Genomic DNA, 27,490 nt, shown 5'->3' on the forward strand with positions numbered 1-27,490 from the left:
GGCTGGGAGCTCTCTCAGGTCAGCTTCTCTCTCTCTCTCATATCTCTTTCAACTGCCACTTAGTCATCTATACATATATTTGTGGACTAAAAGCTGGAATGAAACGTGATGGACTCTAGGGCAGTGCTATAGTCGTTCCTGTATTCTGAGACACCAGAGATTCTTGTCCGTCTTCCGTCAGTGGATCCACATCTCCTACATTTCTTTGGCCTTCATTTCCTGCCTGGGTAACAGATGACATGCTCTGATTACCTTGCCACATCCGATATTTTCACAATTAAAAAAAGTGGTTTCATGTATCTCATATCTTAAAATGACATATCCTCACCACCGCCCTACTCTGAGAAGCTAGAAATCATATGAACGCATCCCTCCCCATCCCAAGTTGTTAAATAAAAGCCTGAGGAATTCCCCAACCCAACTTTATTCCCAGAAAAATTTAGGAACAGGCACCTTCCCTGGTTTTCCACCTTTTTCTGTCTTCCACGTGAACTTCAGGAGTCAGAGCTCCAGGCACAGAATTCATAGTCCGGAAGCTTGAAAATGCCGTTCCCATTTTTATCTCAAGAGGATCTGTTTGGCTCAGTTTGGAGGAACCTTGGTGCCCTGCTATGTCTAAAAGAGCCTTGAGTGTGGAAAAAGGGAAAGGCCACAGTGAGGAGCATTTGTCTTTGTCTGGGGTGACGGGATGGTCCTGACCAGTAGGGAGAAGGTTTGCATTTGAAAGCCTGAACTCCAGCCAGTCCAGCGCTACGGAGGGCCTTTCTACTGGCCTGAGCTTTGAACAGGCTCAATGTCGGCTCATTTCTCTTGACATTCTCACAATTGTCCAGTATGAGTAAAAAGAGAACCTTGGAACTCAATAAAGACATATTGTTCTGGAAGGGGTATTGAGAACCTCTTCCCTTTTCTTCCCCTTTCTACAGCTTCATCACCATCATCATAACCATCATCACTCTCATCACCATCATCTTCACCATCATCACTCTCATCATCATCACCGTCATCCTCACTATTGTTACCATAGTCATCACTATCCATTATATCATTGAAGCTCTTCATTCTTTCCAAATACCCTCCATCTATTAATTCATTGTAATTATAGAATCACTGAGTGGTAGATGGGATGGGGATTAAACATGCCCATTTTAGAGCTATGAAAACTAAGGTTTAGATGGTCAAGACATCGGCAGAGGCAAGGATAGAACCTGGCCCCCTCTGTCCTGACAGCAGTGAGGCAGAAGGTTTTTCTGGACACTAAGGGGGCTGAGGGTGGTCAAACAGGAAGGAGCAGAAAGGATAAGAAACGGGGCAAAACTGAAGTCATGGTTTTCACATACAGCTGAAAGAAAGGTAAGTGGGAGTGCTGCATGCTTTTGCCCTCCTTGCTGTTGTTGTGAGCTAGTAGGTCTAGTGGCAACACCAAGGCTCTCATATGCTTCGTGTACAGAATAATACAGGCTAAACGCGATGCATATGGGAGCAGGGACAGCTGGGCTATTGGGACAGAGAATTCTCCTTTTCTCATTTCCGAGCCACACGCAGCAGCCTTTCCAGAGGCGTGAGCTGCCCATTCTAGGGGGAAGAGGGGAAGAGAAAATTAAATATATTTTATGCTTTGCTAATTGAAATCAAATACAAAATTCAATCTCCTGTGAGTTGCGATGCTCACGTTTAAAGAGGGCGGAAGTATTATTAACCTGACTCTTATTTTAGCAGGTTGACTTAGCTTTTCTGAAAGGGAAATAATTCCTTTGTCAAGTTTCTCCCCCTGCAGAAGGGGACATGGCTTCCTGGCTCACTCCCGGAGTCACGAGGATCAAGCAAGAGTAGACACTGCAGAAAATAGAACTTAAACATGTCAAGTTTGCCTTTCTTTTCCAAACCATGAGCTTTCAACCAAATCACCAAACAGACCCTAAAAATAAAAAAACCTTCAAGCTCTCAAGTGTATACATATTTAAGGGGGGGTCCCCACTTTTATTTTCCAGGTGATTATGGCCTATTAATCATTGGCTCACCATGTTAAAAATGGATTTGCTTGTCATATTTATGTGAGGACACCTAATTACGAGGTTTCTTTTTCAGTATCACATAAATGTCGATGTTTGGGTTTATAGGGATAGAGAGACAGGGAGGTGGAAAGTGAAAAGTAGGTGTAATTGATGGGCTGAGTCAATGTATGTCCAGCCAGGTTAAAAGAGATGAGGGTCAGGGTAGGCTAATGTAATGGCCCTTCTTAGCTGGTAGACAAATATCTTGAAAGCTTCCTTATAACCGGATGCTCCTTTGACGGTGTAGGTGGAGAGCTCATCCCTTATCTAGTTGCCACAGAAGTGGAGAAGAAAAGAGAGACTATGTTTCCCCCAGGAAGCCATGAAACCCTGGGGACCGCTTCTCCTTGGAGTATTTCCCACGGAAGCATACAAGGGCAGGAGGGAGCATGAGAGAGCAAAGAAATACACAGGCAAGACTCTTCTTCTAGCTGTTCTCAATCCCAGCTCCCATAAGAATATTTTTGAAAGAGGGGCGCCTCAGTGGCTCAGTCACGTAAGCATCCAACTTCAGCTCAGCTCATGATCTCGCGGTTCATGGGTTCGAGCACCGCGTTGGGCTCTGTGCTGATAGCCCAGAGCCTGGAGCCTGCTTCAGATTCTGTGTCTCCCTCTCTCTCTGCCCCTCCCTGCTTGTGCTGTGTCTCTCTCTCTCAAAAATAAATAAAATATTAAAATTTATTTTAAAAAAGAATATTTTTGAAAGAACAGGCGTCTGAGCTCTACTCTGGAGCTCCTGATTCTACAAGAAGTGTGCAAAGGAGCTCAGGAGGCTGTAGCCCGAGGAGCCCATTGTTGCCCCTGATGGGCAGCCAGACCCAAGTCTTCTGCTTGTACTTCAAGGCCCCAATCAGCCAGCCCTCAAAGCACTGTTCTGCACCAGGATGCATTTTCTTCCTTCAAAGAGGTGGGTTTATATGGGCATGTGTGTGCGTGTACCTGTACCTTCTATTACTTTGGTGGTAAAAGTATGTATATGCGTGGCCTTCAGCTCGANTGCTGATAGCCCAGAGCCTGGAGCCTGCTTCAGATTCTGTGTCTCCCTCTCTCTCTGCCCCTCCCTGCTTGTGCTGTGTCTCTCTCTCTCAAAAATAAATAAAATATTAAAATTTATTTTAAAAAAGAATATTTTTGAAAGAACAGGCGTCTGAGCTCTACTCTGGAGCTCCTGATTCTACAAGAAGTGTGCAAAGGAGCTCAGGAGGCTGTAGCCCGAGGAGCCCATTGTTGCCCCTGATGGGCAGCCAGACCCAAGTCTTCTGCTTGTACTTCAAGGCCCCAATCAGCCAGCCCTCAAAGCACTGTTCTGCACCAGGATGCATTTTCTTCCTTCAAAGAGGTGGGTTTATATGGGCATGTGTGTGCGTGTACCTGTACCTTCTATTACTTTGGTGGTAAAAGTATGTATATGCGTGGCCTTCAGCTCGATAACCACTTTCTTATCTGGCAGAAAAATTATTTGTGAGGTTGTTTCTGAGTCTAGCCCGTCAGTCTGTTTCTCGCCAGGATGAGTTAAGAGAGAGAGAGTTGAGCTCCTTTCCACAGTCACGTCCTTTGTGCTGTTGCAAGAATTATCCGACCCTGCAGACAGAATCCCCTGGCAGATTCTCAAATCAGGGTCTTTCTGGCCACCTGGAGAAGGGGACAGTCCCAGAATTCAAGGGGAGGGGTGGGGTCGGAGATGACCAATATAAACACGGCAGCGGAGCCCATTAATCAGGTTGCATTAAGCTTTATAACAACACGGTTTTCATTTAGCGGGAGAAATGACAGTTTAATATCAGCTGAACAGACTTAGCTCCCCCCACTCATACATCTTTTGAAATTTACTAGAACCATCCCTGGTTTGGGAGATCTGTGAGCTGGTGCTTGATGTCAAGTGCTGTGTTTCAATCGAATCGAAGTAACGGGAAGGGGCACTTTGTTCGGCAGCCCCTGGAAGGGGTGTCTGCAGACAGCCCTTGCCCTTCCCCCACATCCCCAGATGGGATCTGACAACCCTCCATAGATGGGGCCCCAATGTGGGCCATCTCTGAGAAGAGCACATGAAGCATCAGTTGACCACAAGGGGGAACACAGTGAGGCAAACAGAAGGGTGGTGAGCAAGGCCCCTGTTCGTTGTAACAGAAGACATGCCCGCTATCCGGTCCTTGCCCCTCTGCGGACCCTAAGGGATGGATAAACCACCCGTAAAGCATTTCCCAGAACCACAGTGCTAAGGGTCTTCACTTATGAACACCCCCCCCCAAAGGTCTGGCTTTCTATTTTTCACCCCCAGAAAGAGCATTTATCTTTATCAACCTCAGGGCTCGGAACTCAAGGGCGATCACGCTGGTCTGAGAAGGGCTATGCAGGCCTGATTCTCAGCTGACGCTAAGCTTCTCCACGGCCGGGGACACTCCTGAAGAGAGAGAGAGACCCAACCCTTGTCAGAGGGCTCTTGGAAAAAAGGCTTCTAAGGGTGTCAGCTTTTTTATTTTTTATTTTTCTGGTGAGGAACGTGCATGCCTCCGCCTTCATGAGGTGGGGAAGGGGGAAGTCAAAGCGTTGTGGCATGAGACCTTTAAGGAGAAGGTTAGAGACGCCTCAGACAAAGGGCCTTGCTCCCCAGGAGTCCTGGGGCACCCAGCCACAAGTAGCGTTCTGGAGAGAGGCGGAAGCAGAGGTTTATACAGCAGAGGGCTGTGCCAGAGTCAGGGCTGGGGCTCAGGCTTCTAAAGTGACCAAAATAGACCTTCCTTTTTTTTTTTTTTAATCACATAAGCAAACATTCCCGGCACTGTCTGTGACCTTGACAGCTATTTAGCCTGTCTTTAGACTCCATTAATTAGCAGGAGACAAGAAGGAACAGTGGCTCCTGGTGGCCATCTGGTCAACCAGATGCCATTGCCAAGGCAAACCTGTTGCCTCCAGGAGGAGGCCACGGGACCCATCCCTCTGCCCAAGCCCACAGCGTTGGAAGCAATCCTGGCTGGACAAAGGAGGGGATCTACTTGGTGCTCCAGCAAGGCTGAGGCTGTAGACCCCCGGGGGTAACTCAGGACTCAGGTAAGGAGCCTCCTTAGCTATTCACTGGCCTTCCCTCCTCTTCCCCAGCCTCATTTGTCAGGCTCTTCCCGCTCCCACTGGAAATCTTGACCAGTCATTTGGTAAAACATCATGTTGAAGGGTTTGTAGAATTTCTGCAGTCTGTGGATCACATCCGGGTCAATGCGGGGATGAGTCCGACCCTTGCTCTTGCCCAAGCATCTCGGGGCACTGCTGTCTTCCGGCTTCTTTAGACAAGGGAACCCCTTGGTTTTGTTGAAATAGAAATGCTTTTCAGTCACAATGCGCTTGAGGCCTAGGAAATCCTGTACTTTGGCCATTTCCCCGGCAGGGTCCACTATGAGGCGCTCCCCGCTGACAAAGAGGATTTGGGAGAGGGGGAAGTACTGGAGCCAGTTCTCCAGATGCAGAGCATAGATCCCTATCCGAATGGCACTCCAGGAGGCGTCGATTAACCCTAGGGTCCGGTTTTTGAAGGCCAGCACCTCGAAGGTGGGAATGTCGGGTTTCTTTGACAGTGTCTGCGTGTAGTCGGAGATGGCCCTGGTCACAGGGTTTCTCACCACGACGATGAGCTTGATGTCCTTGGCCATGGCGTGGATGCGCCTGGGAGCCTCGTTTGTCACAAAGTAACTCGGCGTCTTCTCCATGGTCACCTGCCCATCCAAAGTCTTAGGCATCACATTTCTGGAAGAGGGAAGGAAAGGAAAGAGAGTGGTCATTCCCATCCAGAAACCTTTTATTCATTTTTTAAAAATTTAAAAATTTTTTATGACATTCCTCCAGGAAATCCCTACCTTCTTCTTCTTTTTTTAAATGTTTATTTATTTTTGGGAGAGGGAGAGACAGAGTGTAAGTGGGGGAGGCATAGAGAGAGAGGGAGACACAGAATCCGAAGGAGGCTCCATGCTCTGAGCTGTCAGCACAGAGCCCGACACGGGGCTCGAACCCACGAACTGCGAGATCACGACCCAAGCCGAAGTTGGACGCTTCACCAACTGAGCCACCCCGGCGCCTCTCATCCAGAAACCTTTTAACATTTTGCACAAAACATGTGCCACCAAAAGCCTGATCGGGAACTACAAAATAAAATTAATTGATAAACCCTAGGAGTTCTTTTTAACTCTATGCCCACTATGGTTCTGATCACAGTATTATCAGAAAAGGCAGCACAAGGCTTCTGAATCCATTCTTGGGAACCTTATGCACCTGGGTTTACATGTGCTGCCCTATATCTTTAGCCAGTTATGGTCAACTGAGATATCCTCTTAATTTCTCTATGTATTTGTTTTATATAATCTCTGACATGGAGATAATGATAGCACTCCCTTCACACTGTAGTCTAAGGATTAAGGGAGATAAAACTTGTAAAGCATTTAGCACAGAATCCAGCACGTGCAAGAGCTTAATAAATCAAGGATATTATTGTCACAGCAGCTCTTGGAAGGTGTTGGAGCACACCAAGAACTCAAAGATTATCTACTCCAAGGGTTGGCCACCAAATACCTGCCCCTTGTTTTCATATGGCTCCCAGCTAAGAACGATTTTTCATCTCTAAATGGTTGGGAAAAAACCAACATAGTAATAATAACATTTTGTGATGCATGAAAATATGAAATTCAAATTTCAATGCTCATAAATAAAGCTTCACTGGAAAACAGCCACACGCATCCCCTGATGTACTGGCTATGGCCACTTATGCGCTACAACATGGGGACTACTTGCCCCAGGGACTTAATGACACCCAGAGCCAAGCACGTTTATGGTCTGGCCGTCTAGGAAAACACTTGGTGAGCCTTGACCTAGTCCAAAGGCGTTGTGGTGGAAAGGAAGAAACTGAAGCCCAGAGACGGGGAACCGGACAGGGTTCGTGACCTTGACAAGCTGAATCACATCCCCTCCTTGACCTCCTTTGTAAAATCCTAAAGCTCACCTTGAGTACAAGTTCAGAATAAAATGACATACCTCGTGCATGCATCTAGCGGGGGTCTGGTGTTACAAATGGAGTTCTTTACCTTGCTCCTGAGTTTGCCCAGCAAGCAAGTGGCAGGTCCCACACCATGTCTCTTGGTTTCCTCCCCAAGGCTGCACCTCCAACCCCCAACCCCTCCTTATGCGTTCACCTTCAGAGTGGCCTTGCCTCATCTGGGAGCTTCAAGCTATCAGAGGAGTCTGATGCTATTTGCCCCCCAGTCCCAGCGTGGCAAGCTTATCAATGATAAAAGAGGCTCAGGATCCTATTATACAGTCAATTCGCTATAAGCATATGTAGACCAAAGTTAATTGACGATAAACCTGTTATACCTGTCGTGCAGGAGGCCATCTGCCACCGTGTGCCCCATTAAGTCTATTCACTTCTGAGCCCTGCACCAAAGTGGTACATTTAGGATTACACGAGACCTCTTTGTTGTGATGACATGCTTTTAAATGTCTCAGCTAATAAAACTTAATACCGACCAAGATCCCTTAGCTTCCCCTACCATAATTAAATTTATTTACTATCGAGTGTGTAGAGAAAGAACGACTTTTCTTTTATCTCTAATTCACATGCGCCGTCAATAATTAATTGCTACTGGGTTTTGAGCTCTCTTGGCAAGCACTTTTAGGAGGCAGGAGGAATCTGCCTGGTAGAGGAAACTCACATAGAGTCAGATGTTGTTGGAGCATAATGGCCGGACGGCAAGGAGTGTCCAGATCAAAGCCAACAGCCCCGGCCATAGTCATGCTCGTCTTGGACTAACATCTTCTCCAAAGTACTTTGAACGTCTTGATGCGCCTGTGCGGGTCCCGCAGATTGAACCGTTTCGTACGGAGGGGCAGGGCTCAGGGGCGCAAAGCTCTGGGACTCAGATGTGCAGGATTGCAGTGTCCAGCCACCCACCTCACTAGGGAGCTGATAAACCTCTAAGTTACTCTGAAGTCACACAGCCCTCTAGGAAGCATCTTTAACCTACACAGAACCCTAACTCTCTCACTTCAGAACACAGGGTTAACAAGAGCCCCTCCCTTCTAGGATGGGAATGAAGATCCCATGAGGTCACCGGGGTAAATCACTTAGAATAGCACCCGGTGAATGCCGGGTGTTTTGTAACTTATACCAGGCGTATACAAGACCACTGACACAGCAATTATTAGAGAAAAGCAAGGAAAAAACGCTTCTATCTGACCACATGGCAAGCTGAACAACTGCACTAGAGAACGGGTCTAGGGGAAAAAGGATATTTTGACTCAAGCCAATTACCACCAACTGCACGGCCGGCCCTGACCTGGAGGCTGGTGACTGAGTTCAGCCTGAGTTTAAGGAACAAGTGATGTCCTACTTTTATGTTGACTGGAGAGAGATATTCTCTCTCTCTTATATAAAAAAAAAAATCATTTATTTATTTATTTATTTTTGAGAGAGAGAGAGAGAGAAGTAGAGAGAGAGGGAGAAAGAGAAACCCAAGCAGACTCTGTGCTGTCTGCACAGAGCCTGATGTGGGGCTCAAACCCACAAACCATGCGATCATGACCTGAGCCGAAATCGAGGGTTGGAGTCTCAACCAGTTGAGCCAGCCAGGCGCCCCAGAGAGATACTCTCTTCGTATGAAATGCGTGTCACAGTACGAAAATATTAAATAACTATTAATGCAAGAGAAAATACCTGCAGGTAGGTATTTTTACATGGCCCTATCCAGATGTTTAATCCCTCGCATGTACTGTTGTTGCCTGTGTATTTTGTGGCCTTTTTTGTGAGCTCAGGAGCAGCTGCTCCATTTTCCTTTTCATTTGTCCTCTGCCATTCACTTCTTAGACCCCAGCGTTTGTCTTTTTATGGGGCCCCTTTCAGCTTCATCTCCTGCACTTCAGCTAATTGCTACAGTCTGTCAAGACGTGTGTGAGTCTCAATCGAGTCTTCACCTGAAGCATCTGGGATGAAACAGCACCCATCTTCCAAGCCAGGGTGTTTAGGAGACGATGTGTGTGCTCAGGTCAGTGCTCAGTGCAAAAGGGAGTGAGAGAAGGGGCGCTGGAGAAGGTGCTGGAGAAGGCAGAGGAGCCTAAAGGGCTTTGATCATGTGACAGAAGAACTAAAACATGTCACTCACGGAGAGGCCCCGCATTTGGGCACCCATCCGTAGGAGCATCTCATGTGGTATGAGCTAGCCAGGATTCTTGCCAGTAAGAAGATACACAGATTCACGGCCCAGGAAGTAGCCATCTCTCCTTTTCCGAACCAATACTGAATCAGTGATGTTCATTCATTCATTCATTCATGAATTCCTCTTCATTCCTAGAGTCCTTGACAAAGGCCTACATCACAGAGCTTAGCGTGCTGTCATAATAGGATGCGTTTCCAGGCCCTTCATGGCTACTCTCAGTTGCTGATAGCTGCAGGCGATGTTTTATTCACCTTTGTATCCCTCGTGTCGAACACAGTGCCCGCCACATATGGTAGCTGGCCCCCTAGCTATTTGTGGTTGTTGGACAGATACACGCATGACAACCACATGAAAGCATGATCCTTGGACGTGAGGAGAACTGAAGCGGTTTGGAGGGCCTGACCCCTCTAAGTAGGTCTCCCACGCGTGAAGGTTCAGCGTCTGTGCGATCCGTGCCGCCCCCTCTGAAAGACCCTGCACTTCGGTGTGGACCATATGGCAGGAAAACACCGCAGCTGGGCTTGGAACAGCTCGTTAACAGTATCTGGGGTGCTCAGAGCAGCCGTGACATCAACGTCAACACACAGTCCCGAAGCAAGAATCATTCTGCAAGATCACACATCTGCTCTCACAGCCCCAAATGTTTATGAGCCACCATCCAACACACTCCCTGTCCCCCACTCCCGTGCCGGGGTGGCGGTGCTTTGTGAAGGCACCCGTGCCTGGGGGCCTCACGGGAGACAACGCCAGCAAGAATGACCAGGCACCGCTCACGGAGCGCCCAGTCTGTGCTGTGCTTCCTGCTCCAAGAGTTCAGATTTTGATGCCGGACCCACTTCTCCAAACACTTTCAGGCATTGGCCTCTCCAGGCTAGCTGGTGAAGATCCTAGACTCCTGACTTGCTGAGTCTGGATCCACTTATTAGCTGTGTGACCCCGGGCCAGTTACTTAACCCAATTTTTTTTTTAATGATTTATTTATTTGTAGGAGAGAGAGAGAGAGACAGCGTGAACAGGGGAGGGTCAGAGAGAGAGGGAGTCACAGACTCTGAAACAGGCTCCAGGCTCTGAGCTGGCAGTCAGCACAGAGCCCGACGCGGGGCTCGAACCCACGAACCGCGAGATCATGACCTAAGCGAAAGTCGGACGCTTAACCGAATAAGCCACCCTGGCGCCCTTAACCCAAGCAATTTGCGTCCCCGTTTCCCTCTCTGGGAAACAAGCCTCGTACTAATGAGATGCATCTCCCAGGGATTTTACGAAGATGGAATAAGTTAATAGGTAAAAGAGTCCCTTATACATTGAAGGCCCTCAGTACATTAGCTGTTCATGTTCCAACCGCTCTTAAGAAGATACTACTGTGAGCCTCATTTCACAGGTCAGGAAACTGAGGCCCAGTGAAAGTGATTAGCTTGTCCAAAGTCACCAGACATGGCATTGGAATTCAACCCCAGCCCAGTCTGTCTCGCACCGCAGCCCAAGGTCTTTGCTGCCGCCTGACGATGCTTAACGGAGCTTTGGAAGCTCAGCAAGGTTGCAAGACTGGCCCAAGGTCGCTCCGCCAGGGGGCGGCGGAGCTGAATGTAAAAATGACACTCATGACACGTGTTGTAAAGGTGGGCTGTCGCTGACTTACCACGGGGAGTTACGGAAAACCCAGGCCAGAATCCCCAGAAATTCTTGCCAGATTAAGCTACATCGTTCAATTTGTGATATCTCTCTCCGGGGCCTCCTCAGTGGAAGCAAATGGATACCATCATGGACGCCGAGGGAGGAAGCAATCACCCGTGTTAGATGTAAAGTGCCCATTCTCTCTGGAAGGGTCAGTGGCACAGCTTGCCTCTGGCTTGCCTGAATTGGAGGACTGTGGGCAGCTCCCATTTTCCCAAATGCATTTTCCGGTGGAGCAAATGGCGCATAAATTAGCAATATTTTCTGAGCCCTCCTGATGAACTGTAACCCAAAAGAACGGTGGTTAGAGCAAGGGCACGAGGTAGGGCCATTGCTTCCGCGTCGAGGAAACGAGGGCACTTAGAAAGGTAGTCGAGCCCCTGATGCTTGCCAGGCCACGCACAAGGCAAGTCCACACTTCCTCCCGGCCACGGCTCCCAGATACCACGGGATTCACGGAACCTGTTTATAAAGATGTGGCACTTGAGAGCCAGGGTGACCATGGGCCCCGTCCAAGGACGTATCAGGACTTGCCTTGCCCTGGTCTGTTGCAAAGTTCATTGTGCTTTTTAAAAAATGTCCTAGTTATTTATTTAGAAAGAGAGAGAATCCCAAGCAGGCTCTGGCTTTCAGCACGGAGTCTAACGCGGGGCTCGATCCCATGACCATGAGATCATGACCTGAGCCAAAATCAAGAGTCAGATATTTTACCGACTGAGTCACCCAGGCAACCTCAATGGGCTTTTTAAACCCAAATTCAAGGGGCGCCTGGGTGGCTCCATCAGTTAAGCATCCAGCTTCGGCTCAGGCCATGATCTCGCAGTTCGTGAGTTCAAACCCTGCATCGGGCTCTGTGCTGACAGCTTGTAGCCTGGAGCCTGCTTCAGATTCTGTGTCTCCCTCTGTCTCTGCCTCTCCCTGTGTGACTCTGTCTCTCTCTCCATCTCTCTTTCTCAAAAACAAATATTTTTAAAAATTCAGGAATCCTGGCATCTCTAAGGCAGAAATTCAAACCCTTTGAAAACCACATTTCTTATATAAAGCCCCAAGAAAAGTAGCATCTCCTGGGGCAATATGACCATCGGCCAAATCGAAGCAGAGAGAGCAGAATCTTGAGTTACAGCTGAGACTTAACAACTAACTTGCTGAATGAATTCAGGACAGGGATTTTTCTCTTTGGACCCGCGCAGTGAAAGGGCTGTTAATATGAGTCCTCTCATTAATCTCAGGAAGCATTAATCGGTGCCAGTTACGCACTGGGTGTTGAGTATAAACTGATGGTCAAGCAAGGAAAGGTCTGAATATCCCATTTTCGTCCGTGGTTCGGACGGACATCTCTGCTGTGGGCAGACAGACGTCTCCTTTCAAACGAAATGATCACTGCCAAGTCTGAGCTGCACCCCCGCAGGCTCGTGCGGGAAGGTATGGGCGGAGGCAGGGAACGGAGGGAGAAGAGGTACAGCAGAGGGTGACGGAGATTAGAAGGGAGAGGAGAAACAGACAAGAAGAAAGGAAGGAGGGAAGAAGGAACTGGGCTTTGAAGATACACAAGTAATTTAAGTAACCAGGAAAAAATGAGGAAAGCACTGCCGTTTTATTTTTTTTATGTTTTATTAATTTTGGGGAGAGAGAGAGAGAGGGAGAGAGAGGAAAACAAAGCATGAGCAGGGGAGGGGCAGAGAGAGAGGGAGACACAGAATCCAAAGCAGGTTCCAGGCTCCAAGCTGTCAGCACAGAACCCGGTGCGGGGCCGGAACCCACGAAATGGGAGATCACCACCCGAGCTGAAGTCAGACGCTTAACCGACTGAGCCACCCAGGTGCCTCAAGCATTGCAGCTTTAAATGACACATGGCTGGGGTGACTGGGTGGCTCAGTCGGCTAAGGATCCACTCTTGGTTTCGGCCCAGGTCATAATCTCAGGGTTCATGAGTTCAAGCCCTACATCGGGCTCTGTGCTGACAGTGTGGAGCCTGCTTGGGATTCTCTCTCTCTGCCTCTTCTCTCTCTGTCTCTCAAAATAAACAAATAAACTTAAAAAAACAAATCACATACTGTGGGAGAAAATAACAAACCCAGGTCTCAGGCATTTTTGTTTTAAACTTTGTGCCAGGCAGGTCTGGGAAGGTTTATGATGGTCTTTGTGAGAAATATGTCACAGGGGTGGGAGGGGCATGAGGGTGGATACTCCTCACTCCTGTTCTCAATGAACCAACTGAGAGGCTCAGAGAAGTTACACCCCTTGACTAAGGTCACACAGCTCACAGGTGGCAGGGTTGGGATTTGAACCCCACTCTGGTCCTCACTACTCTTCAATGTGATAAGGAGAGGAAGGTCCAGAGTGGAGCTGGAGCCTGGAGGAGGGCACAGGATGGCAGCCTCCAGGGGAGAAATGAGGGTCCAGTAAGCATTCATACTCAGAGAGAGACCCTGGCATCCACAGCTGAGAAGGTCTTGAGATTTGGCGGGACATGAGTGGGAGGAGGGCCAGAAATATTTACGAACTTCCTCCTAATGGCTTCGACAGTCCCGATGACAGAAGAGTAGGGCCATTTGCTAAGCTCCAGGGCCTTGGGAGTGGGGTTATGGGTCTCAGAGCAGATGGAGCTGGATGATATGTTAATAATTTCTGGATTATGGTGACCTACAGAGAAATCAGCCTAATGTTTGGTTTTTGCCTTGGGAGACTCCTCTAGAGAAAAGGCAGGGAGCTCATCACTACCCTTACCCTCACCCCAACCACCATCACAATGCATCCCTTGGCCCTCGGGTTTCGAGAAAGGTTTTTATCCTAATACAAATGAAATGTGGCTTGAAACCCAGAAGATGAGTTTGGACAGAAGTCTTCTACTGATCAGTATTCAGAGCCACCACTGATACCTTTTGTAGAGCAGCCCAGGGTCCCAGGGGACACATTTCTGAAGCTGTCATCACAAAGGAATAAGGTGGGCGTTTAGGATATCAGCGGATGCCAGCAACCAGAAAATGGAAGCGAAGGAAGAGGAGAACATATTCCGCTATCAGAGAAGAATTATTTGGGAAAATGAGGACCTCTTTCCTCTCTTTCCTTTCCTCTCTTCTGAGGACCACCGAAGTGTCAATGAACCACATTGGGTGGAACGTATCTCAAAAGATCAGAAGTTAAGGAATGCTGGGTATACTAAGTCCTTCTGTGGCCAGAGGCACAAGACAAGACAAAGAAAAATGGGAAAATGGAAGACCCCTTCAGGCCATTTCTAGTTCTACGGCCGGAGGACACACACCTCTCCAGAGGTAGCTCTTGTTCTTCCAAATGAGTACAACGAGGGCTTCACGATTTTTCAGGACGCCAATGGTGTTTTCACTCCCTAAGGAGTGAGGAGCTGGTCGTGTGGAATCTTAAGGTCCCTATACGCATGTTCTTGGAGCTGGTCTCGAAGAAAAACTGGGGTGGCGGATTCGGGGTTCACATCATCTCTGGAGCTCAGAAGAAGATTTAGATGTCTAGGTGTGCCCAGCCTCCCCTGGAGGGTGGAGAAATGCAAGCCTATCACAGTGAGTTCAACGCCTTTACTCACAAGCCCTTAATGGATTTCAAAATTGATCTCTTATCCTACGTATGTTTCCCTTCACTGGATCTAAGTTTTTGAACCAAGTTACCCAAGTAATTATACATTTATTATTTTATAGTTTATATATCAGAACTATATACAATTGCTTATTAACTGTTTCTTCACGGGAGACAGCTGAGATCACTAACTGTGCTGGAAAAAAATCTTAGCCAAAATGAAAAAGAGAGAAAACTGTTGATTCATTCGCCAACTACCATGTGCCAGGCACTGTGCTAGAATCAGGAGATAAAACCGAGAGCAAGATCTTGTCCTGAAGGAGTTTGTATTTTTTGAGAGAGTAATAACAACAGTTTAAGAAATCTGTCCTTGTCTCTGAGACGTCCATGAGTTCCAGGCTGGGAATCACTGGTGGGGGTGTCACCTGAATTCCAGCGTCCACCATCACCTCCTTCAGAAGCTTTGCTACACACATGCTCACCCTGGCAAAGGTGTGCGGGCATGCATTTAACTTCGGGCTCCATCTCTGAACCACACTTGCTCTGAGCAACTCATTTCGCGTCTTTGATCCCCAATTCCGCCATTCATGGAACGGAGGTTAACACCTCCTGTTCGTTCACAAGCAAAGGTATCAGGCATCCAGTACAGAGCAAGCATCCGTACATATCCCTTCTTGTTATTGCTGCCAGTGTAATGGAGCACATAGTAGGTGCAAATAAATCTATTTGTTGAGCGAGTCAGGGACAACAGCCCTGTCCAAATTCTGAATCTGTAGGACTATCGCAGGTCGCTAATACATGAACCCCTATGTAAATAATGACGCTGAGTCCCAGAAACCCATCTCTCCAACAGGTGTAGCTATAACCCACTCCTAGAGCACCAAACAGCTCTCGTTGGGCATATATTCCAGTTAATTAAGAGATCTCTGCTTCTCCTAGCCACCCTGAGGTGGCCCAAGCATTTGGGAAGCCTAGAACTTGACCACTTTGGGGGCTGTGCCTCATTGTACACGACTTACAGCCATTGCTTTTATTTCTCCCTGTTGTCACTGACTTTTCCAGTGCCACTGTCGTCTTTAGGATCAACGGGCCATCATATGACAGAAGTTCACTTGTTCATATGGTTTGATTTAGAAAGCGCCTATGGACAGAAAACAACTATGAATTCAACAATCCTTTAAAATGAGTTCATGAGTGAGTCACCAGTTAACCTACTTTTTAGAAAAGCTGCCCTATAAATGTGTGTGCGCGCTTGTGTTTATAGGAGATTTTTATTGATTTACTTTCTACTCCATGTGTGGTATCTATAGAGACATGGAAGTGCTTTGTAATAATTCTCAAGCCCACAGATGGGAAGCATGGTTCTAAAATCTAAACCAATGCCTGCCGAGAACCTCAGCGTCCACCAGCGCCCTTTGCACACAGCTGTCCCTCCAACCCTTTCTCTTTGGTTATTGGACAATCTCACCCCAGAAGTTCCTTGATTCTCCCAAGGTTACAAGACACTCCCTTGACTCTGAGTCGATGAGATTATGGAACACACTTCACCTGGATCATACTCCTCTGATACTTCATTCATACACAGTCAGGGAGTGAACCCACTGTGGGACCTCATACACCAACCTCGATTAGCTCTTTCATTGTGTTTTCTTTCTCCGGGCTCAGCAGGTGCCACAATTAGATGATGATCATGGAGTTGTCCGCGTGCTCACGATGTCACAGACGGTGAAAGGACAGGTGCCCTCTGGGGAAGCCTGCATTCCAAGTCTCTCCACCTCCCACTGCACTCCCAGCTATGTGTCACTGCACCCCTGCCCCCCACATGCCAACAGCCTCCTTTCTTCTCTCCTGCATCCTGAAGCCCAGCTTGCTCCCGCCCCGTGTCTCTCTCTCACCCCTTTGCATATCTAAGCCTCTAACCGTGTGGGCCACCGCAGCCCTCAGCATCAGAGTGACAAAGACACTGGTCTTTGTGAAGGTGACACCCGGTCTGCCAAGCATTCATTCCAATCTTGCCTTTTCCTGGACCGCCCCCTCCCTGCTTCGTTCCCCTGCTCCTCAAGACACTCATGTGGCCCCCGGGTGGAAGCCCCATCATCACCTGCTTGCCTAGAGCATCGTTTGGCCACATGTGGCTGTGCCCCCCGAGCCTGACCTTCTTTCTGCCCAGAAGGTAAGGTCCCCAGAGCTGCTGCAGCGGACATACCTGCCGTCACCCCCGGGAGCCTGGTGTACTCTGCTCTCCTCCACCTTTACTCTAAAGGACTTTGGAAAACCCCACTTTCCTGTCTTCCTTTGGAAAACCTCCACTGTATACAGTGGAGATCTGAAGCAAGACCAAACGCAGGGCATATTTTATGAAGATTAAAAGGGCTGGGGCTTCTGAGGGTGCAGTAGGCTGAATGTTTGTGTCTCCCCCATTCATATGCTAAATCCTAACTCCCAGTGTGATGGTTTGGGGGTGTGGGCTTTGGGAGGTGATTCGTAATAAAGACAAAGCTCTCATGAATGGGATGAGGGCCCTTGAAAAAGAGGAGCTCCCTGCCCACTTGCGCCAGATGAGGGCACAGCCAGATGATGAAAAGACCAAGATGCTGGCCCTCACCCGGCACCGAATGTGCCAGCCCCTTGCTGTTGGAGCTTTTGGGTTCCAGAACTGTAAGACATAAATGCTTGTTGTTGAAGCCATCCAGCTGATGGCATTTTTGTTACAGGAGCCTGAAGAGACTGAGAGAGATGTACTCAGCGCGGTGCCTGGGAGTTACGAATTACTCAGCACAAGGGCTGATTTTTGTTGCTGTTCCGTAGGAAGCCTATTTATTGTGCATTCTCAGAAGACGCCACCTAGGACCTGTACTCCTAATGAGATCATTTAGTGCTCACCTCGTGTGCATCCTTAAAATGAACTTTGCTTTGGCAAATAACGTGTACATGCTTCTCCCTCGTGAGCCAAGGAACCTGGTCAGCTAGACGGATAATGCTCAAAGCACTTGATGTTTTACTGGTGAAGGGCTTGTTCGGGTCAACTCACGCCCAGCCACGGAAACCTGTAACATCCGTCGGTCGCAGTGGGATCATCCATTCATATTGAATGGCAGGTGCGAACAGTGCTGTGAGGAATGAGGTTTCCTCTCTGTGCCCTGTGCCAGCTCTTGTGTGTGCTGGCCACGGCCATAGTGCTGAAGAGACCTTGTAACTCTCTGCGGCAAGAACACAGCCCAGAAGCCCCCTCATCCCCACACCTGGCCAGGATGGTAGGACAGACGGCTTCTTCTGCAAAGCACCCGGGTCAGAGCCTTCCATGTCGCCCTTGAGAGATTTGCATCCCCAAATCAAGATCTCCAGCTTCAAGGATGTTAGGCACAATCATAAATTAATTAGCGCTTCCTACAGTGTCCGTATTTAGATTCGACTTTCACAGCTTGAGGCACACAAAATACTAAACAGATTTTCAAACTAATCAATCTGATCGTATAGCAGATGGAGAAATGACAGATAGATGGGAAAGGAGCTCAGCACACACCTAGAGAGATATATACAAACACGTACACGCTGTGCTATCCGGACGGAGAGTTCTTACATTATCAGATGTTCATGCACACCAATCCCCTGCAGGGTCTCTTCTTGATTCTGTCTGTCTCTTTATCACGCACACACACGCACGCACACCCTCCACTCCTCCTATAATTGAGTCCTCATTATTCAGGTTTTGGCTCCAACATCACCCCCCTCAGAGCACAATCCCCTTCCCCAGGCACCGTCTAAAACTACACTCCTTCACACCAGCCCCTTTGTTCACTTCCCAGAGCTTTTTGTTATATGAAATTATCTTGTTTATGTGTGTCTTTTCCTGCATGTAGTCTGTCTGTTGCCCGAAAGAAAGCAAAAGCTCCAAAGAAGAAAGGCGATTGGGCATTTCTATGCATGGCTGTCTCCCCCGCGTTGCACATGGTGCCCAGAATTAAATAATCTCAGCAAGGATTTTCTGGATGATGGAAGAAAGGAGGGAGAGAAGGCCCACCTAATAAAATCTAAGTAAATTTTGGCTATAATTAGTATATTATTGTTGCATTGTTCCCCTGCTGAAATACTTTCAATTGTCTCTCATTACATATATAGTTTTTTTTTATTTTAGAAAGAGAGAGGGGCAGGAGAGAGTGTGTGTACATGTGCATGTGAGCAAGGGAGGAGCACAGGGAAAGAGAGACAGAATCCCAAGTCAGCATGGAGCCTGACATGGGACTCGATCCCATGACCCTAGCATCACGACCTGAGCCGAAATCAAGAGGCAGATGCTCAACCGACTGAGCCCCCATCTCTCATTATATTAAAAAACTCTAACCCCCTCTTTATGGTCTCTGAGGCTCTCTATGGTATGTCCCTAAACTCAATCGCATTTTCCCAACGTCCCAGCATGGCTGTCACCTCTCTCTGTTCCCTTAAGCACTTCAGATCCTTTCCCTTCTGCATTGGCTCTGTCTTCATCTTGAAATGCTATTTCCCCAGGTCCTTGCACAGCACGCTTTTTCTCACCTTTCAGGTCTTCTATTAAATGTCTGGCTCTGCACTGTCCAATATGGAAGCCACTAGACACATGTAGCTACTTTAATGCAAATTAATTAAAATAAAATAAAGTTAAAATGCAAGCCCTCCGTGTTGAAGAGCAACGAATGGCCAATGGCTACTGCATGGGAGGCACAGATACAGTATATCCCAAGGTCAGCATGTTCTATTGGATAGTGCTGATCTGGCCCATCAGCTGTGATATCTGCGGTATCTACACACCGCTTAAAAGTCATTGCCAGCCAGGCTTTCCCTGATCTTTCTACCAAAAATAATGTCCATCCCAAGTCACTTTCTCTCTCGTTGTTCTGCTTTTTCTTTATTGCACTTTATGACATTGGTGAAGACCTGCAAAGATCTAATTTACTAATTGGTTCATATGATGGTACTTCTCTACCTGGACATAAGCCTCATGATGGCAGAACTGTGTCTCATTCATCAAGTCTTATATCTATCTATAATAGAGCAGGGTGCACAATAGGCAGTCGATAAACAACAAATAACTGAATGGCCCTCTTGGAAATGAATGCATACATTCACATTTTCACTCACATATACACTCATTTCATGCACCCAAAGAGGCCAGGGCAAGACAAAGGAGGTGAAATAAGGTTGAATCTGGTGCTAGGTAGGTCTCCATCTCTTGTCTACCAGCTGGTGACAAGGTAGAATAGGCTCAGGCTGGCCCACCGATGATGCTGATGCCAACTCAGACCTAGTTAGACATCGCAAGACCTTAACCATGAAATGCACGTATAATATGGAGTCACCCATCTCCAGCCTCTGGAAAGGTAAACTCCTGTTTACTGGCGTTTGAACCGATGGGTCAGTTCCAGAGTCACACTGCTGGTCAGGGGAAAACTTAAGCATGAAGAACAGGGACTGGAATTCAGTGCGGGTCTCAGCCTGTCCCCTCCTCAAAGTCAACCACCTCCCCGGAGGCTCCATTCTCTGGAGGAGAAACAAGCTGATTGAACTCACTGGTTGGTTTGTGGTTGTGGGGCTTGCACACAGCACCTTCAACAATTTCTCCATCCGCAATTCCGCGGCAAACAGATCGATGCCGTGAAGTCGCACACCCGTGACCTCAACTCCAGAGACACATTAGAATTCCTTGGGACCCACGACTGGGGATTCTGATCAGCTGGTTCGTGATGGTGCCTGGCCGCTGGTATCTTCTAAAACCTCTCCAGGGCACTGTAATGAGCAGCCAGGATTTAGAAACGTATCACTGAACTGAATCCCTTGAAAGACAACAGCACATCTTTCCCATCTCTGCAATCTCAGAGGACCGGGCAGGGCTGGAGCTGGATTGATGTTGTTCCATGAAGAAACAGATGGACGGACAATTGGGACACACGTGATGCTTGGTTAATTTTATGCATCAACTTGATTGGGCTAAGAGATGCCCAGAGAGACGGTAAAACATTATTTCTGGGTATGTCTGTGAGGGTATTTCTGGGCGCTATCAGCCTTGACATTGGCAGACTGAGCAAAGATCTGCCCTCACCAGTTCAGGTAGGCATCATCCAATCTATCTAGGGTCTGAATAGAACACAAAGGCAGAGGAAGGGCAAATTTGCTCATTTTGCCCACCTTCTGCCCTCAGACATCAACACACCTGGTTTTGGGACTTCCATCTGGTTCTCAGTGGTTTGGGCTTGAACTGAATTATACCACTAGCTTTTCTGGTTCTCCAGTTTGCAGATCATGGGACTTTGCAGCCTTAAGAATCTCATACACCAATTCCTATAACAGTTATCTCTGTCTCTCTCTCCTGTCTTTCTTTGTCTCTATCTATCTATCTATCTATCATCTATCTATCTATCTATCTATCTATCTATCTATCTATCTATCTATCTATCTATCTCTATCATCTCCCATCAATTCTATTTCTCTGGAGAGCCCTAATGCAGACAAAAAAATGAAGGAACAGATGAGTGAATGAATGAAAAACACACTGTGATTAGTACACCCCAGTAACAGTGAGTATCTCTCAGTCTCTGGACCACACTCTGCCACTTCTGGATATCCACCTACATTCTTGCTATCAGGGACTCGATATTTTTCTTTAAGCCAATTTCATTCTTACTGGATTCAATGAATCTATTGAATACAGAAACTGTAGGTAAATGCCTTGAAGGGAAAAACAATTACAACTGCTGTGTGGCAGACAGACTCTGACACAGCTCCCTATCACCCCCACCTCCTGATATTTATGCCTTTCTATACCTCCATGTGCCGAGCACCTGGGACTTGATTTTAATCAACAGGATGTGGCAATGGTGGTGTGATATAACTTCCATGTAACTCAAATCTTGCTGGCAGACGCTCTCCATTCTCTCTCTCTCTCTCTCTCTCTCTCACTGGCTTTCATGAAGCAAGCCACCATGGGGACAGGTACACTTGCCAGGAAACAAGAGGCCACACTCCAGTGAACACACGCACAAGAAGCTTAGGCCCCCAGTCAACAGTCCACGTGGAACCGAGCCCTGCCGACAACCACACCATTTTGGAAGCTGTTCTTCTCCAATTGAACTTCTGATGAGACCCCAGCCCAGACTCTGCCTGCACTGGACTGTGAGTCTGAGATCTCCTTTTCAGTAAAGGAAATTAGCAATGTTAGCTGTTAAAGACCTATTAGCATCCAAAGGAGATCTGCTCCTTTGACCTAAATGAAATCTCTTCTCGAAGATTGAAAGGGAATTATTTTCTCTTCCCGATCTCTAATTGTATGGTTCGCTCGTTCCTAATTCCTATAGCCAAACACACCTTTCCATCGGTCTCCAGCTGCCAGATGACAAGTACATCTCATTTAGAATGGGACTGTGTCACCACTCTGGCTGACCCTAACAGATGGAGCCCAGAAATAATAGATGGCCTCCGCCGGGGTACCTGTCACACATACACGCACCTGGGATATCCTGTCTTTCCTCCATTTCTATTATTTTGGTTCTATCTTTTCTACCCACGTGGGTGCAAAGCATTCTAACTCACCACTATCATAGAAGCATATACTGATCCCAATCTCCTTCACTGAGGCTCTACACCTTTTTTCCAGACTTCTCTGGGCTGGACTCAGAGTCTCAGCCAAATTCTAGCACTTAGGGGAGAGATCATCANTGGTTGGTGGGGGAGGGGCACACAAATGTCACCGCCTTTGTTGCGTGTCTGATTGTGTTGCCTACACTTCTTCCTCTCACATCTATGCACATAACCCTGCAAGCATTGCACCAGCGTGTTAAGAAAACGTCGCTTTTGGAGAATGTGTTTGGGGTGAGTCGTTATCCCTTTGCTGTTTCCTTTTCACACGCCTACTTGGACCCTCTCACTGTGGCCTTGGCAAAGTCAGAGTCTGCTTTGCCTGAAAGATCACAGGTGAGCAGGACATTGTCCCCCAGCTGACTGCGGATCTCATCTCCTGCCTGGACTCATTCTTCCTGGTCCACAGAACTTTTGCCCCTCTCCGGAGCTCAACACACATCTGATACACTGTCTCAGGGGGCAGGCTTCCTCCTTCCTGGTCAACCCCTCTGGATAAGTTCTCAGTAAGCTTCAAATCCATGCACCTTGGGTTGGAGTAGATATGCTACTCTGATTCCCGGGAAATCAAATACTTCCCTTTCCATGTCCAAATGGCTGGCTTAGTGCCGAGAAAAACAAACACCATTCCCTCCTCCCCAGATAGACATTACTGCCTCCAAGGATCGCTCCCCATCAGCCTTCAGTCATGTCAATGCTCTTTCATCATTATTTTCACAGCTTACTGCTCTTGCTCAGAGCCCTGGGTGCGAGTCTTCTATTGGGTGAGTGCATGCACATGTGTGGGGATGTGGGCACAAACAGTATCAGACGCCATGCAGCCTTCTAAAACCGGGTTTTGTTTTGTTTTTTTTTTTTTTTTACTCAATAACACTTCTTGGGATCTTTCCAAATCGGTGCGCATCTCATTTAAAAATGGACGTTACATTTGGTGGTATAGGCAAACCACTATTTATCTGGTCATCCTTCTGTAGAGGACCATTTAACAGATGTCCCATGATGACAAATAAGGTTGCGGTGAAGACCACTGCACGTGCCTCCATATGCACGGAGGGGAGTGCGTCCTTCACACAGCCCTGGAGAAGCTGAATCGTGGGACCACGGGAGTCTGTGTGCAAAGGTTTTCACATACTGGGCGATACGCCAGTATCTATGAAATGATGAATTGGTGAATGAATTGGTGGTCATGCCAAATTATGTGTCCCACCACAGTGTGGGAGAGTACCCACGTCCCATCACCAGCTCTTAAAGGTACCAAACCTCTTACTGCCACCAATCTTGGTGCTGATAACCATCCTCAGGGCACAGCTCATGTGACCGTTTTTCTGCACACTGGAGGGGCACGTCCCTCTGCTCTCCACCGTCTGTGGCTAACTCTGTTTCCGTTATTGAGACACATACCATATAGCGCATGCGTATTTCCTTGTTTTCTCTCCTAGACTGTAGGTTCCTTGGGAAATGGGCCAAAATAGGGTCCTAGGAAGTTTGCTTAGCTGGACCAGATGAACCCCCTGCTTCGTCCAGATGCTGTAACATGCCTTTGCCAGCAATTCTTGGCCCCCTGGAAGCACCAGGGACAGGTGGAATTTCAAGTGATCTTTGGGCATTAAGAATTATTCACGTGAAAAAAATTTCATGTGGAAATTAATGTGGTTGGCTGCAGCTGCGCAGAAATAGGAGAGGGACAAAATTCAAAAGAAAGGCAAGAATAAATATTAGCCAGGCCTGTGGTCCTGGGGTAGAAGAGTTCTGAGCGTGCATGGGCAGATGAAGGCCAGTGGGGCCGCAGACCACGAGAGGGGGAAGCGTGGCGGAAGACGAAGTCAGAGAAGTATGGGAAGGCCTGATGCTAAAACTTCACTCTGAGTGAGATGGGAGTCCTTGGAGTTTTTTGAGCAGAGGATGGAGGGTCATGGTCTGAATTAAAATTTCCCAGGACCACTTTACCTGCAGCATTGGGATGGACGGCACCCCCGATGCAGAAGCCGGGAAGCCGCCCAGGACAGCAGCTGCTGCAGCCCAGGTGAGAGACGGCAGTGGGGGGCAGGGGAGGGGTGGGCAGAGTCAGGACGTGTTTGTTAGCAAGAACTACCAGAACCCCCTGGCGGATTACACGTGGAGCGTGAGAAGAAGAGGGATGCCAGGGTGACTCCAAGTCATTTACGGAGTTGAAGGAAGACGCAGAGAAGGTCCGGGTGTGGTGTGGGGAGAACGTCAGGCCCTCGGTCTCAGACACGCGGTGTTTGCCACACCTTGTGGACTCCCAGGTGGAAATGCCCCGTAAGCAATGAGTCTATGAGTCTGGAGAGATCTGGGGGGAGAAATGCCCAAGCAGCGACAACGAAGACAGACAGCACACGCTGCAGTATACAGAGAAGAGAAAAGGTCCAAGGACCGAGCCCAGGGGCATTTGTGCGAGGATCTCACGGCTGGGAGGCTGAGGGAGGGGAACGTGCCCGAGATGAACTTCAAAGAGCAGGCGCTTCCAGACAGACTGGTCGTTCCCTCCCCACCTGTGTGCCGATTCTGCAACACGCTGTCAGCACGCGGGCGCTGCGCTCGGCTGCTCCCGCCCTTCCCTTCCTCCACCCCTAGACGAATTACTAGCGCTAGTAAATGTTTGCTCTGGCTCATAAATGCATAATGCCTACCACACAAACCGCGACTGCCTGTAATCGAGGCTCACGCACATGCGGAAAAGACTGTACGCTCACAAGATATAAATGACTCTGTCGCCCGAGGTTGCCGCAGGAAACAGGGCCGCTGGGATGGAAATTGCATCCCGGGTTTACTGCCGAAACAACCTGCCTCCCTTTGCCACGGCCACCCTGGAAGGTAGAAGGAATTAGCTGTAAATATTTTACAGTGGGTAATTTGCAGGAGTAAATCACGGTTCGTTTTGCCAGAGCGTGCGCTGAAAGGGCTTGAGTCTCCTCTTCTTCTAGGGGTTATTTGTGATGTCATCTTACCGGTTTCATCCTGCGTTTGATCTAGTCCGCCACATGCTTATGTCTTCTGATTCTAAATTATTCTGTGTCTTCTGGAGGAGTTGGAGTGGCGGGGCGGGGTTGGCAAACTGGGTTCCTTTCAGCACTCTAAGACTTGAGCCCATTGGGCCCCAGTACTCATTGCCGGCCATTCATTCATTCATTTACTAAGCAATTTTTTGGAGGGAGAGAGTGAGCAGAGGGAGAGGGGCGGAGGGAGAGAGGCAGAATCTTAAGCAGGCTCCATGCTATAGAGCCCAATGTGGGGCTCGATCCCACGACCCTGGGATCATGACCTGAGCCGAAATCAAGAGGCAGGTGCTTATCTGACTGAGCCCCCAAGCGCCCTTCATTTACTAAACAACTTTCTCACTGATCACTGTGACCAGAGACTCTGCTACATCTTAGAAGATGAAGATCAGGATTTCCTGTCCCCTGGGCACCTGGGGGTCTCAGTCAGTTGAGCATCCGACTTTGGTTCCAGTCATGACCTCACAATTCATGGGTTTGAGCCCCACATCAGGCTCAATGCTGACAGCTCAGAGCCTGGAGCCTGCTTTGAATTCTGTGTCTCCCTCTCTCTTTGCGACTCCCCTGCTCTCTCTTTCTCTCTCTCAAAATAAACATTAAAGTTAAAAAAAAATATATTACCTGTCCCTAATACTGCCTATTTGTAGATCCCCAGTAATTCCTAAAATTTACTCATACCAATAAATATTCACTGTTAATATGTACTGAGATCTTACTATGTGTCAGGCATCATTCCAAGCTCCTTGTAAGATTAAACTCATTTACCCCTTACAACAATCTGGGGGTAAAAATGACTTTTATCCCTATTTTACAGATAAGGAAACTGAGGCACGGGGTAGTTCCATGATTTACCCAAGGTCACACAGGTGGCAGAATTGCGTGAAGGCGGCTCCATTAACCACTCTTCAAGGCCACCCTCGGTATGCACAGAAGGGAGCGGAAGCCGGTTCAATCTGATTAAGCATCTGTCACATAAGCTTTATGATGTAGGTTTAGATTCGGATTTACAGTGCTTTATAATGTAGATCTGTAAGGTGATTTCTATGACAACACATCCTTTCATTTCTAATTCTGGAAAATAAGCTCTATGATTTTACTCATTTTACCAAGAAAAACGAGGCTCAGAGTGTAACCCACCCGACAAAGATACCCTAATAATATGCCACCAGGCTGAGGTGTGAATCCAGGATTTTCAGACTCTTGCACCAAACACATTTCCCGCTGCTGTGTGCTGAGAGCTGATGAAGACAAAGGTATGTTTGAGGCACTGTGAGGCCAGGAGAGGGAAAAGCTGACCCCTGACACAGGGTGAAGAGGGGACACCTAGTCTAAATTGTGAAGACACAGAACATTTTATTTATTTAAAAAATTTTTTTTAATGTTTTTATTTATTTCTGAAAGAGAGAGAGAGACAGCGTGAGCAGGGGAGGGTCAGAGAGAGAGGGAGACACAGAATCTGAAGCAGGCTCCAGGCTCCGAGCTGTCAGCACAGAGCCCGATGCGGGGCTCGAACCCACGAACCGTGAGATCATGACCTGAGCTGAAGTCGGACGCTTAACCAACTGAGTCACCCAGGGGCCTCTTAAAAATTTTTTTTAACATTTATTCATTTTTGAGAGACAGAGCATGAACAGGGGAGGGTCAGAGAGAGAGGGAGACACAGAATCTGAAGCAGGCTCCAGGCTCCGAGCTGTCAGCACAGAGCCCGATGTGGGGCTCGATCCCATGAACCATGGGATCATGACATGAGCTGAAACCAGGAGTCAGTTGCTCAACCGCCTGGGCCACCCAGACGCCCCATCCATTTTCCCCTTCTTAATTCCTTACCAGGTCTTAGTCCTCCTTTCTTTTGCTTCCTCTTCTGTCTCTCTCCCTCTTTTTTTTTTTTTTTTGATTTTTGTTTTTTGTTTTTTTTTGTTTGTTTCACTCCGTGAGAGATCCAAATTCCTGGCAGAAAGTATCTAATTGTTCTGGTTTATTGTGCAAGTGACTGACACCTTCAAACCAGTGGGACAGAGGCAACTTCCCATGTGCAAACTGGGGTGTGTTTAAGCCAGAAGACCAGATCAAAGGTACCACCTGAACAGGGATGCCTGAAAGCCAGCTGTGTGGAGGGAGGCAGAGGAGAGTGGTGCAAAATTCTGGCCTGACAAAGGCATGTCTGGCATGTCTGGGGGTCAGGGAGGGAAGGGGCGGCATGACTGGGATGAGGCATCGGTAGGGGAGATGAAGGGGGGGAAAGAGCCGGGACAACGTAAAGCCTTGCCGGCCACAGTGAGGAATGAGGCTTTTGTCTTGAGTGACATGCAATGATTGGGTGGCTCTGAGTAAGGGGAGGATGTGGCTGGGCTTACACATTGGGAACCATTCTGACAGCTGTGGGGGGCAGGCTCGGTGGGGGGGGGGG

At 48.0% G+C, this 27,490-nt stretch overlaps 1 protein-coding gene across 1 annotated transcript in view; it reads right to left on the bottom strand.

Moving 5' to 3' along the window:
* Window positions 1–3,770: 3,770 nt before the first annotated feature.
* The window catches only part of HS3ST4 (heparan sulfate-glucosamine 3-sulfotransferase 4), a 401,364-nt gene continuing 377,644 nt past the window's right edge, over window positions 3,771–27,490 (bottom strand). Inside the window, exon 4 of the mRNA XM_077760558.1 lies at window positions 3,771–5,789. Coding sequence (XP_077616684.1) covers window positions 5,153–5,789 — 637 coding nt within the window. The 3' untranslated portion in view covers window positions 3,771–5,152. The remainder of the gene's footprint in view (window positions 5,790–27,490) is intronic.

This window comes from Crocuta crocuta, unplaced genomic scaffold, assembly GCF_008692635.1.
Source record: "Crocuta crocuta isolate KB4526 unplaced genomic scaffold, BGI_CrCroc_1.0 scaffold73, whole genome shotgun sequence".
NCBI lineage: Eukaryota > Metazoa > Chordata > Mammalia > Carnivora > Hyaenidae > Crocuta > Crocuta crocuta.